Raw genomic sequence first — 12,987 nt, 5'->3', positions numbered from 1 at the left:
AATTATACTAGCATTACAATGAACATTGCCTACCCAATCTTTCGAAATAAAAAAAAAAAAATCTCTCCTACTACTTAGTGTTCTGAATCTATTCCCGAACATCCGACATTGCCTTTTTTCTCTTTTCTATTTTTTATGGACCTGAGCAGAACGAAGGAGGCGTTTTAAGTACAGAGTCTAGTCTAGTCTAGTCTAAGTTGATCTATTTCATCCTAGGCACCGGCAACCGGGGCCTAATGCAATGCAAGCGCCGCGCCGCCATGTAAGCCACCTGATCCATCTGGTTGTTGCCACAGGAATCGAAGCGAGAGTTCGGAAAATGAAACAAGTGAAACTGATACTTCGTCTCACTTAACCTTAGCCACCTGATAGAGGGATAATTGTTTTGGATTAGGGAACTCTACCTGAAGAGTAGAAATAGTGAACATTAGTGGATAACAATCCCTATCAACCAGTTAAACAAGTACCATAGTAGAATAGCGAGGAAATCCAGAACTGAGTACTTAGGAAATATTCCATTACAGCATACTGGAAAATGAAGAAATCTTCCCCTTGGCTAACTCAACCATCCATCTGTGCAGCAAATCTCATGCAAGGGTTCAACTCCGAATTATCAGAATTTCCCTTCCCTTCCCTTCCTTGCCCTGTCTGCACTGCCCGAGTTCTCCTACGGTATTCGCCCAGGTTGCAGATTCTCTGCATGTTGCAGGAAACTAAGTGCTAACTAAAACCTACTAATCAATGGATTGGTGGGTTGTTAAATATTTTTATTTTTTTTATTCCAACTTTTTCATCCATTCGATGAGATTTTAATGAAGGAATGAATGGAATGTTAGATTTTGGTGGTGGTTAATATCGCTTCGCTTAAGTACTCTTTTACCTAATCGATTAATTTAAAATCATGTGTGTTGGAATGCTGCTTAAACTTGGGACATACTCTGTCAGCAGTTTGAGAGACACAGGAGTGTTGTGGATGGCTGAGTGAGTACTTAACTGCAGGTGTGTGGCTGTGAGTAGTAAGTAGTATTCGTGGCATTTATTTCCAGGATAAGGTAATCCTCACCGGTTGGTAGTGCAAGTGCGGGTGTGGGCTTTAGGCAGAATGCGTGTGCTTTGTTGCCTCTAATGACTGGATTACTTTTGGGGGTACTATGTGGCTGTGATGTGTGGCTTATACGGACTATGGAGATTAGGTGGCTTTTGGAGTGTGGCTGGCGTGCTCGCTCCTTGTTGGACATTCGAGTCGGAGATGGATGTTTGATGGGAAGGTGGTGGTAGTTAGTGGGCTTATCTGAGCGTAGACCGTGTCTTTGATAGGAGTATAAAGCAATTTCGATTTTAAGCAAGGAGATGGGCATGAGGGTGTGATGCACGTTTTGTTTTGAATGGTGGCGGCTACTGGCCATGACAGGTTCTTCAGGTACTGGAGTACTGTGTGACGTGATGATGATTGCAATCATGCTGTATTGGTAGTAAGTAGGTAGTACAATATAGTATAGTAAAAAATAGATACCGATGTACGAATCAAATCAAGTAGTGTTTGGTGTTTATCGCATAACGCCACTGTGCTTCTGTCTAACTTCTGAACGCATTATGGTCTTCGGACTCGGTAGTAAAATGGAGCAAGAATTTACTGCTCGACTCTATCCAAGCGAGCTCAAAGCATAAAGATATACAACTCACTATTCTTTTCACTAATTATTCTTGCGTGTAAAAAGTCATTGTGGTTAAGCATTGTTGATACCGTGCCGACTAACAGCACCAACATATTCTCAAATAAAGTGGTCGTTCGCCCAAGCAGTGCATATGAATAGTTGTGCTAACACAGAGATAACATACCACTTATTCAGACTTGAGGCGCCCAATGCACATCATAAGACTGTACAGTCGAAATGAGTGCTTTTATAGGGAACCTGTTTGATAGGTGGTTCCTAGAACACCCTGTGAAGTGCTATATAATATATCACAACGGTGCGGTGAAAGATTCTAGACGGTCCGTATGCACAAACCTTGTCAATGATATTTAGCTCTGTCCCTGCTTTACGGGTGATTTTTCTTGCCACGCAGTTACTTCGCTCCCTGTTTGCACTTTCCGGTCTCTTCATATGTCCCTATTTCTCCAATTGACTTCGATATATGCTCTGAGCCGCATCTTTTCAAACTCTGTTCATGCAGTGTACCTTTATCAATTCAGAATAAAAGGACCTTCGCTTTGTGATATGGGCTAGTGCGAGAGCGTCTATTTCGGGGATATGGAAAATGTACTTTATGTTCGGAGTGTTGCTGGTCAATGAGTACAGTTTATGATGGTCAGTGGCAGACAATAAGGTTTAAAGAGAGCTGTGTCATCGCGCTACTCGTCTCTTTGATATTTATGATCCTGTGTGTCAGGATGTATGTTTTTGTTGCCGGCTATTATTCGTTCTTCGGGTTTGGGGTCCAGCATCATTATGTTTTTATTATCCTGTTGCTGCTATTTTGCCAAGCAGTACTTCTAAAATGCCACAGATACAGGAGATGAAAGTACATAGCTGGAGTTCCTTTGATTTTCCTGCGTATGACTTATTTGAGGGTGAAACTATTTCAATTCTGGAGGTCTCATTCTTCAGCAGTATGCGCGCTAATGAGAACTGCGAGGTCTTCTTTGGCCAAGAGGTACAAGATTGCTCATTTTGAACACTTTATGGCATGGTATATTTCATACTATCTTATGCGGAATGAGGTCGGTGACATCTCGCACAATGTTTTGAATGCCGGCAGCTATAACAGACGTCTATATATATATGAACAAGGAGCCTCGCCATGTCTCAGATCCTGGTCCCAGCTCAAGGCCACAATACCAGTAACTCAGGAACTTAGCATCCATAGACATTCATCTGATTGGAAAGCATAGTTCGGATTTTAAATGGACTAATTGAAAGTGTTCTCCCGAAGCTGACTTTATAATGAAGAAAATGTATCTTTACTACTGATTGGACTTTGTTTGCAGTCATCAGCAGGCACGTCTCCCGAAATACCACTATTATATTTCAAAACATGTTTCAACATTAAATCATTGTCTATGGTTGATGCCCATTGTTGTATGCACAATATTGTCGGTTTGAACCGTTCTGAAAGAGTAAACCTTGCCATGTTTTCGCATAATAGTTGGTATAACTAAATCATTACTCCTTAGAAGAGGGGGCTGCTTCTCTATTGTTATTGACCAAAACAAATAGTAGCCAGCAGCTGTGGTGTATAGATGAGGTGTGTCATTTAGCTTGGGGTAGATTTCATCAGTATATCAGGATAGATGATTGGCTCTCTTAGTGAGGTGCTCCAGCTTCTACTATAAGTTATTTGCTCGGTTCATCTTTCTATGTAGACCATTATACGTAGCACCGAAAACCAAATATAGAAATGGCAATTACTATGGTATTAATATAATAAATATCCGAAAAACGCTCACTGTAGATAGCCGTATCTCTCAATAACACTACAACTCATTCAAAACTGAAGAACAAAATCATATATCATATTCCTAGTGTAATGAACGTCCTAAGTATAACCATCATATATAATACCCACACTACATCCTCCAAAACCAGTTATTCCGAACATTAACCCTCAATATAATGTCGAATAACCCAGCGGGTATACAAAAACCACCGATCACCTCATCGATATACTATAAACTCGTGATTCATGACCATGACCATCCATTCATCTCCTCAGTCACCAATTCCTATATTTCAAACCACACCCAAATACCCCATCCCCATAGCCAACATCACCGCCACAGACGAAAGCCCCGGAACGCTCACCCCCACGGCGGCATTAACATCACCAGTAGCAGCGGCAGCAGCAGCAGAACCACCGGTCGAAGACACAGAACCGGTACCACTAGCCCCAGCACCAGAACCCGTAGCAGTAGCAGTAGCACTGGTGCTGTTCACAGACTGAAGAGCAGAAGTAGCAGCCGCCGCGTTCCAGGTTGTCGTTGATAGGGAGCAGGAGGTTAGGATGTCGTAGGCGTCTGTTATAGTTAGTATAACAAAACTCTTTCTGGGAGGGAGGGAGGAAACGCACCATTATCATGCGCATCATGGTCATCATCGTGATCATGCTCACTGCGGTAATTGGCAATACAGGCCTCGCACAACGGCAGAAGAGTAGGTGCCTCGACCCAGTTGCAGATGCAGTTGAGCTCGGCGCGGTCGTTGTCGTCGTATTTGTGGTCGCAGCCTTGGGTTATACCTACGACGGGACCACAGACAGACCAGCACCGGTCGGGGACATCGTCGGAGTCGAGGTCGTTGTCGGCGCGGACGAGGGGAGTGAGGAGGAGGTTGGTGGTGATGGCGAGGAGAGCTGGGATGAGATGGAAGTGCATTTTTGATGTTTTTGCTTTTGCTGCTGTTTGTGTTGTTGTTCTTGCGATAGTAATTGAGCTATGATTTTGAAATGTTCTCAATGGAATTGAAGTTGATGATGATGATGATGATGATAGATTGATGCTGGACAGGATATTGCTTCTTATTTATACCTTGTTATTCTGTATACCACTACCTACATTGTTTCTATATTTGTTTTTCTGTACTACTAGTCGGGGTAGGTGACATGCTGCTAGGAGAAAGATCATATGCGCAACTACTCCTCAATGCAATATCGGAAACAACTGTCCTCCCTACATTCGTGAGAGGTCTTCAGCTTGCCTGATTCGGCACGAGAGAGAGGTGGAAGTAAGGAACAGTAGCTCGGCTACATGCAATTCGGGTCGTGCCAAGCTGCGGCAGGACCCTGATCATCTCTGATAACACCAATCTCGGAGATGAGAACGAAGTTGCCTGGAAGTTAGTCTGGATTTATTGTTGTGAATGGCTGTATAGTTTGATAGTGTCAGGGCACCGCCACGGTGGGGTAGCCCGACGTGCCGTTGCAGTTGGAGTCCCTGGGGTGTGGGTCTCGATAGTTCAATAGTAAGTATTTTGTGGAGTGGGTTGATTGATTGATTGATCGGGTTGATTCCCGGGGTTACATGGAATGTTGAGTGCTGCTGGTGCAGTGCTGTTTTGGCATAGAGTCAAGGGAGGTTTCTACTGCAGTCAAGTATGGGATAAAGGTATGATGTCATCTGTGACACTGTTAGTTGGGGCTCTTCTGGAACCAACGATGAACAAAGTCTGCGAGAGTTATCCATCAGCTGGCATGACACTGCATGGGAATTTGTCTCGAATGAAGTGGCCCAATGCTCACAATCGGGAAAAGCCCAGGTACACAGTACAAGCTATTCCTACTCCACCCGCGGGTGAAGTTTTGGCATCGGATGGATGCACTGCCTCCCCGCTATATTTAGTTCCTGCACAGGTTATTGAAACATCACACCTGCATCTGCCACTTAAAGCTCGGATAATGATGCTGCCTGTGTGCCGATGTGAGGGACCGGAGCAAAGCTGCTATCACTAGTCAACTGTTTGCTGCAGACCACCGCTATCACACACATCCAAATACCTATGTTTGCAAAGTCTTGTCGATATCCACTACTGTTATGGTCACTATGAGTTAGGTCATCATGAAGTCAGGTGCTCGCACCTTGGATGACCCGGTCGGAGTTAACCGCTGCTTTCTTCCTGCATCCGTTCATCCGCAGGGCATCATGACAAGGCATCTCGGCTACAACCCTGCATTTCTTCCAACTAATCGAATTGATCGACCTCAATATGGCTCGCGCTGCAATGAGCAAACTCTCCTGGGAGAGTCATGTCCTCCGCCCCGTGCAAAACGCACCTCCTGCCATCATTCCCACACTAATCTACGGTACCGCTTGGAAGAAAGATCAGACCGCCGATTTGGTACACCAGGCGCTCGGAGCTGGTTTCCGCGCCGTGGACACTGCTGCCCAACCCAAGCATTATCGCGAGGACTTGGTCGGGGAAGGCATACGCAGGGCCCTCCAGGACGGCTATGTCCGACGAGAAGATCTTCATGTAAGTGGTCAATCCACGGAAAAACCCAAAATTAGAAATTCTCCCATGCATTTCATGTCTGCCTGTTGCTAATTCATGTCAGGTCCAAACCAAATTTACTTCTGTCAATGGCCAGAGTCCAGATAATATGCCGTATGACCCCAAGGCCTCGGTGACCGATCAGGTCCATGCGTCTATCAAGTCGTCGCTGCATAATCTCCGGCCGTCGAGCACGGCAGATAGCGTGAATGATGCATACATTGACATGCTCATCCTGCACTCACCGCTGCCGACGATGTCTCAGACATTGGAGGCTTGGTCAGCAGTTGAAAGCTATGTTCCTCACCAGGTCCGTAACCTGGGTATATCCAATACCACTCTGTCCATCCTGAAAGAGCTGTTTGCCCAAGCGAAAGTGAAGCCTGCTGTGGTTCAGAACCGATTCTATGCCGACACGCAATACGATGTTCCCTTGAGGGCCTTTTGCCGGGAAAATCAGATCATCTACCAGAGCTTTTGGACGCTATCGGCAAACCCTGAATTGATTCGCTCGGATGCCGTTCAGCTGCTTGCCCACGAGGCAGACATCTCGCCAGCTGCAGCCCTTTACTGTCTTGTTCTAGGACTGGGATACACTACGGTGTTGGACGGTACGACCAAGCGGCATCATATGGAGGCGGACTTGGCTGCCCTGCAGAAGATCGAGCGGTTTACAGAGAACCAGCCGGACCTGTGGCAGAGAATACTGAAACGCTTCCAGCAGTTGACTGGTGACCAGACAGTGGAATAGCTGATCCTCTTGATGGTTTGAGCGTCTGATTGTCTTTCATCCTGTACATCTGTGCCTGGCTTCAGCCAGCCCCTAGATGTTTGACTAGGGAAAAAATTTGAAGGGTCAGAAATCGATAGAAGCATCGTGAAACCTCTGGAAGGAAATCAGGCTTTGGGACAGGCCGTTTGAAAGAATGGGCCAAGTCGAGGCCGCAAAGATTAGCGGGTGGTGATTGGATAATGGGGCAGTGGGGAGCTTGCCGTCCCGAAGGAAGCCAACCTCACTAGCAAGTACTTAGTAGAGGTCATAACAGTAGCGTGGTCAGCCGCGATGGTTGCCGTTGACGATGGTTGCTGCCCGTAAAAGAGAACGAGTCTTTGACGCCCAGGAGTGATACTAGATTGAATAACAACGGAAAACTGCGAATTGTGACTGAGCATCCCTCACCCACGTGCCGTACGCTGACTCAGCCCATTGGCCAATCACGACTCACCGCCGAGGTTTGAGATCATCACCGCCCGCCAAGCATCTTGAGTTCCCGAGTTTGCTGGCGGTGACAGACGCCGTTGCCTGTCCTGAACCCCCTCAGATCCAACTTCATCGCTTCATCCCGTTCTCCGTCGCGCCCATTCTTCTTCACTCCCTGTGGTGGAAGGCTTTGTTTCTTTTGCGCTTTGTACCTGCCTTTGTTGCGCCGGCTCGGTCGATCCTCTGAACTCACCTTCGGCCCCAGAGCCTTCCCGTGTTATATAGGCTCTGTTGAATTTCCATCGCCAGCCTCGATTCGCTCAAGTCATTCGGATACAGCAACTGCATCACATACACACGCATCTTTCCGGACCAATATAGAACTGCCGTGTTCGCGGTTTGCCTGACGCCCGCCTGAAGTTTCGATTCTTGCTACTACGTCTAGCGTCTGCGGCGGCGCCGTCGCGTCTCCGCCATTGACACTTGCGCCTGAAGTCCCACGCTCTCCTCCGCTGCTGAGCGCTCTTCATCCTTCTCGAGCGACATCGCCCTGGACATATTTGACAATCACGACGTTGATGACAAGTTTCCCCCCTCATTTTGGGATTGCCTGTGCCAACTGAGGCCTTCCGCTCACCCCGCCATTTACCCGACCGACTAAGTACTTCTGTCGCCTCTCGCCCAATCGCCGTAATTCTTCCTTTCCTCCTAGTGGACGACGCTAGGCCATCGTATACGCGACTTTACTCGCCCCTTAGAACGTCTTTGCTCTTTACCGACCGTGGGTTTTGTCGCCTGTGATGAGTCCTCAAGGAATTACCCGCAAGAGACCTGCGCCTGGCACATCCCCGATCGTCCATCCTCAGCTGGGCCCACTCTCCAGCTACCCTCAGAACCCCGGAAACCAACTCTCCAACGATCAGTTTCTGCAATGGGGTCAGAGCTCCTCGAGCGTCTCCAGCCCCTCCTTTCCTGATGCCAACCCCTACAGCGCCACGGCCTACACGTCCAGCCCGGACGTGCCTGCGGCCAACGTTACTGCTACTGCACCGGGGCAGCTCGCGCGTCGTCAGACCCCAACTCAACTGGTAAACCGCGGTCGAGGATATGAACAGACACCACCGTTTTCGGATCATAGTACTGGAACTGGAGAAAACGGGGGATGGGGGGAGAGTCTGGAAGACCTTTATAAGCGCGCGATGGTTGCGAAGAGGGAGGCGCAGGCCAAGCGGAAGCAGATCCCTCCGTTTGTGCAAAAATTGAGCAGGTAGGTCTACCCACTGACGTGTAGCGAATGAAGGAATACTAACTGAATTGAATCTAGTTTTCTGGACGAGTCGAAGAACACTGAACTTATCCGATGGTCTGATGATGGAAACTCTTTCATCGTTATGGACGAAGATGAGTTTGCGAAGACCCTCATTCCGGAGCTCTTTAAACACAACAACTACGCCTCTTTCGTTCGCCAGCTGAACATGTATGGCTTTCACAAGAAAGTCGGACTGTCGGACAACTCGATGCGTGCCAGCGAGCGGAAGAACAAGAGCCCGAGCGAATACGCCAACCCATACTTCAAGCGCGGGCATCCTGACCTGCTATGGTTGATCCAGAAGCCCAAGAACACGGCGGGTCAGGGTAGCAAGTCTGGAAAAGCGAATGTGCGTGTGAAGACCGAGGAAGCGGAGGATCAGGACCACGATGACTATGGGGATGATGGCGTTGGAGCTCGAGATGATCGTGCGCGCAACCGCCAATTGTCTCTCATCACGAACAATGTCATGCCTAAAGACCAACTGGCAGGCGTGTATCGAGAATTGCAAGCTATTCGGCAGCAACAACAGATCATTTCCAACACCATTAGCAAACTACGGCGCGAGCACGAGCAACTGTACGCGCAGGCGGCCAACTTCCAGGAGCAGCATACACGGCACGAGAACTCCATCAATGCTATCCTCACGTTCCTAGCAACTGTCTACAATCGCAGTCTGCAGGGGCAGGAAGGACCACAGAATCTGGCGAACTCGTTCGCGGGAGCTATCTCTCAAGACCAAGGCAACGTTGTCGACATGGGGGACGATTATACGCTGAGCACCTTGGGTGCGTCCAATCTGAACAGCCCTGGTGGCCAACGGTCAATGAAGAAGCAACCGCTCTTGCTGAAAGCCCCCCCGGGGGCTGACCGGCAGAGCCGTGCGACAACATTGTCCCCTGCTGCCGCCGCCTATGACCGCTCACAACCGCGTGGCCATGGCCGGCAACCGAGTGCGTCGCAGCCTGGCCATGTCGAGGAGGTGTTTGACACGAGCCCGCGGCCGAAGGAGGCGCCGGTGCCAGCAAATCAACAGTACCCACAACGTGACATTATGTCAGTAATTCAAAACTCCAATGCTCGCAACGGCATGCCAACGACGTTCGCCGACTTCCCTAATGTGCTGTCATCGCTTGAAACATCCGGTGGAAACTCGCCACTCACCCCCAATCAGCGTGCAGATATGCTCCGTCTGATGGCCAACGAGAGCAATTCCAGCGGCACCAGCCCCCCGGTGTCCCAGAACAACGCGCTGATGACACCGACGCCACCACCGATGCCACACAACTACTCGGGCCGGCTGGCCAACACCCGCGCGGAGATCGATAACCTGGTGAAGATGCAAGCAGAGCAAGACCGTTCCGTGCAGAACCTGACCAACCTGCTTCAACCCTTGAGCCCTACGGGCACCATCCCTGGCATTGGCACTGACGGCAGCGTCCCCCCTCCCCCACTAAACCTTGATGAGATATTCACCAACGACTACTTCACGGACATTGGAGACCTCGAACATAATAAACATAGCTTAGATTTCGGCGACTCGTCTCACTCGGTGCCGGTCACGACATCGGCTGACCCAACGGCGACGACGGGTCCTGAGGACGGCGTGATCAAGGATGCCAACGAGCTGTTTGATTTCGATCAAATCCCAGCAGAGGGTGATCTCTTCAGCGGGGCCAACCCGCAGTCGACGGCCGGATACTACAACGGTTTCGACGGCAGTGGTTATGGAACCAACCCAATGAGCTCAGGAGTCGGCGCGGATGCGCAAATTCCCATCAGCCACGAGTCCAATCGCACCGAGGCACTTCCAGACAGCGAGAGCACCAGCCCGGCCAACACGGTGGATGATGGCTTGCAATATGGCGGGTCCGAAACTAACGATTCTCAGGGAGGTAAGGGCAATGGCGGCGGCGCGAAGCGGCGCAAGAAGGCTTGATTTTTTTTAATCATTTTTTGCTTGATGACATTACTAACGGGGTTGTGTGTCCGCGGAAGGCAATATAAAGAGCCAACCTTGGAATTACGAATACGAATAAAAGCTTATACTTCCTCAATTGTCTTGCCTTTTCTCTTCTAAATGAGCTGATCAGGTATATCGCTGCATATAATTCCCCCTGCCCCTACCCTACCTACCCTTTAACCACTAAACCCGTCAAGACCTTATACCCCTCCCCCATTTCCTCCTACCTGATTGCAGCAACAGATCAAGACATCCACTATTCCGTTGGCTGGTTGAACTGATTGATTGATTGATTCATTGATTGATTGACTGGCTTCACGCCTCTTTCTATTGACTGACTGCCTCTCAAAAAGCAAAAGCAATCACATCATTTCCCTTTCTTACAACTCCCCCTTCGCCGAATCACCTTGTTTCCTTATCTCATTACCCTACCGTACGCGAAAGAATGCTTCTACACATACCACGATTCTAATGACAGCGGCGCATGTTTGTTCATATCATTGAATGAAATGGAATTAGTCTTCTCTTCTCTTATTCTTCCCCTCGAGTTAACCTTGATACTATGTTTTGTTTCTTATATGCTTCGTCGTAGTATGATTGTGGTTGCCTGTAGTAATTCTTTAGATCATGTCGTTGACGCTCTATTCTGTCATTCAGCTCCGGTATACTAATCGAACGAGGTAGTATAAGTAGTAGTTATAGTATAAGATGATATAATATGCTACACATCAACTAATCAATGAGAGAAAAGTCATTTCCTCCCCTTCTCCCACTCCAAGTCCCCCACCCTCCCCCTCTTCCTATCCCTCTCACGGTCCCGTTCCATCATTCCCCTCTTTCTCCTCCCAGACCCAGACCCCGACGCAACAATGTCCTTCTCCTTCTCCCGCGGATCAATCACCATCAAACTATCCACATCGTCCGGATGCTCCTTCTTCCATTCCAGGTCCTTGCCCAGTGTATCTTTCCCGAAGCGGAGCTGGTGCGTTAACCATCCTTGGTCTGTGTCATCGCCTAACTGTGTCCCTTCGTCGCCATCGGCGGCATCGGGGGCGGTTGCGTTGTTGTCAGACCAGGATTTGCATGATTGGCAGTTTACGATGAAGTGGAGGTCGCAGAGCTGGGATTCTTCGTCGTCTTCGTCGTCTTCTTCTTTCTCTTTCTGGGATTTGGGTTGGGGTTTGCTGCTAGTGCTGGTGCTGGTAGTGGTGGTTGAATCGGCGTTTTCGAGTTTCGCTTTGAAGGCGTTGAACATCTTCAATGCAGCGTTGTCGCTGGTGCTGGAGAATCCCGTTATGCCGTTGCTGGCGCTGTTACTTGCTGAGGATCCGGGTGGTGGGCGTTTGCGGCCGCGGATTGCTGTCTGAGGGATCATGGCTTCCAATGCGGATTTCTTGCGTCCTGTGTCCGACTCGGTGGTTACGGTGCGGCGCATCGAGGCTTTCAAGGATTCGATCTCGGCGTTGGTCCGCTCTAGTTTGGACTTTTGCGCTGGCTGTTCTTCCGGGCTGGGAGAGCGCTCGGGAGATTCTGGATCGCGAAGAGGGAGTTGTGTCGCTGGGTCGGGAGTCTTGGGTCGGTCGATGGGTGGAGGGGTGGGTGATGCGCGTTTGCGTGGCGGTGGTGACGGCGACGCCTTCCTCGCCTTCAGCTTCTTCTTCTCTGCCGGTTGCGCATCGCCATTCCCAGCTGTATCCGTCACCAGCGCAGCATTATATTTCGGCTTCGCCGGCCTGACAGGCATCTCCTCACCCTCCTCTCCCTCATCATCGCCAAAGCTCAGCAGCGTCTTCCCTCCCTTCGCCTTTCCCTTCTTCTTCGCCTGCGCCGCCTTCTTCTCCCCCTTCCCTTCACCAGTACCCGCAGCAGTAGCAGAACTTCTCGCCGTCAAATCCCTCTTCACAATCTTCCCCTCCAACGGCCCCAACTCGCCCACCTCACACCCGGTAACCCTAACAGGATAGACCGGCCTCTCCGTCCCTTCGACCACCTCCCCCTCCGCAATCTTCAACACATTATAAATACTGTCTCCCTCAATCCTCCCAAACAACGTACACTGCCCATTCAACTCGCGACTCGCATCCCCCAACGTAATGAAGAACTGACTTCCGTAGCTCCCATCCTCCGCTTTCGCCATCCCCACCAATCCACGCCGATTGAACCGTAACCGACTGTGCAGTTCATCGCGCAAAACGACTTTCTCGTTGGGATCGCGCGCTGTCGGGTCGTATTCAAATTCAGGTTCCTCGTAGATGGATGTTCCGCCTGAGCCGGTACCGGTTGGATCGCCGCCTTGGAGGATGAAGTTTGGGATGATCCGGTGGAAGATTGTCCCTGCGTAGTAGTTGTCTTGGATGTGTTGGAGGAAGTTCCGGCATGTTAGGGGCGTTTGGGAGGCGAAGAGCGCGATGTGCAGGGGGCCGAGGGTCGTGTGTAGGGTTGCGGAGGCGGTCGCGGTGGGTTCGGTGTTGTAGTGTGTCGACATATTGGTGGTAGTATGTGAGGGTATTGGGGTGGTGGTTGTTTGGTG

The 12,987-nt window shown here is 49.6% G+C and overlaps 5 protein-coding genes across 5 annotated transcripts; 2 read left to right on the top strand and 3 right to left on the bottom strand.

Annotated features, from left to right (window-relative positions):
* Positions 1 to 989: 989 nt before the first annotated feature.
* On the bottom strand, positions 990 to 1,735 carry An16g01790 (uncharacterized protein; the record flags this gene model as incomplete). Its single annotated transcript, XM_059744944.1, has 2 exons — positions 990 to 1,461; positions 1,677 to 1,735. The coding sequence occupies 2 exons, from the start codon at positions 1,733 to 1,735 to the stop codon at positions 990 to 992; spliced, it is 531 nt and encodes a 176-aa protein (XP_059602714.1).
* A 1,996-nt stretch (positions 1,736 to 3,731) lies between these two features.
* On the bottom strand, positions 3,732 to 4,372 carry An16g01780 (uncharacterized protein; the record flags this gene model as incomplete). Its single annotated transcript, XM_001397454.3, has 2 exons — positions 3,732 to 4,015; positions 4,069 to 4,372. 2 exons carry the CDS (start codon positions 4,370 to 4,372, stop codon positions 3,732 to 3,734), a joined length of 588 nt encoding a protein of 195 aa, XP_001397491.1.
* A 1,327-nt stretch (positions 4,373 to 5,699) lies between these two features.
* On the top strand, positions 5,700 to 6,735 carry An16g01770 (uncharacterized protein; the record flags this gene model as incomplete). Its single annotated transcript, XM_001397453.1, has 2 exons — positions 5,700 to 5,966; positions 6,049 to 6,735. 2 exons carry the CDS (start codon positions 5,700 to 5,702, stop codon positions 6,733 to 6,735), a joined length of 954 nt encoding a protein of 317 aa, XP_001397490.1.
* A 1,250-nt stretch (positions 6,736 to 7,985) lies between these two features.
* An16g01760 (uncharacterized protein) lies at positions 7,986 to 10,433 on the top strand (the record flags this gene model as incomplete). Its single annotated transcript, XM_001397452.1, has 2 exons — positions 7,986 to 8,452; positions 8,510 to 10,433. 2 exons carry the CDS (start codon positions 7,986 to 7,988, stop codon positions 10,431 to 10,433), a joined length of 2,391 nt encoding a protein of 796 aa, XP_001397489.1.
* Positions 10,434 to 11,208: 775 nt separating this feature from the next.
* Positions 11,209 to 12,942, bottom strand: An16g01750 (uncharacterized protein; the record flags this gene model as incomplete). The annotated part of the gene is made up of 1 exon (XM_001397451.3): positions 11,209 to 12,942. The coding sequence occupies one exon, from the start codon at positions 12,940 to 12,942 to the stop codon at positions 11,209 to 11,211; it is 1,734 nt and encodes a 577-aa protein (XP_001397488.1).
* Positions 12,943 to 12,987: the final 45 nt, after the last annotated feature.

The sequence above is a fragment of the Aspergillus niger genome, assembly GCF_000002855.4.
Source record: "Aspergillus niger supercontig An16".
Taxonomy (NCBI): domain Eukaryota; kingdom Fungi; phylum Ascomycota; class Eurotiomycetes; order Eurotiales; family Aspergillaceae; genus Aspergillus; species Aspergillus niger.
The sequence above is the reverse complement of the archived record's forward strand: the minus strand, read 5'-3'. Positions and strand labels throughout refer to the sequence as shown.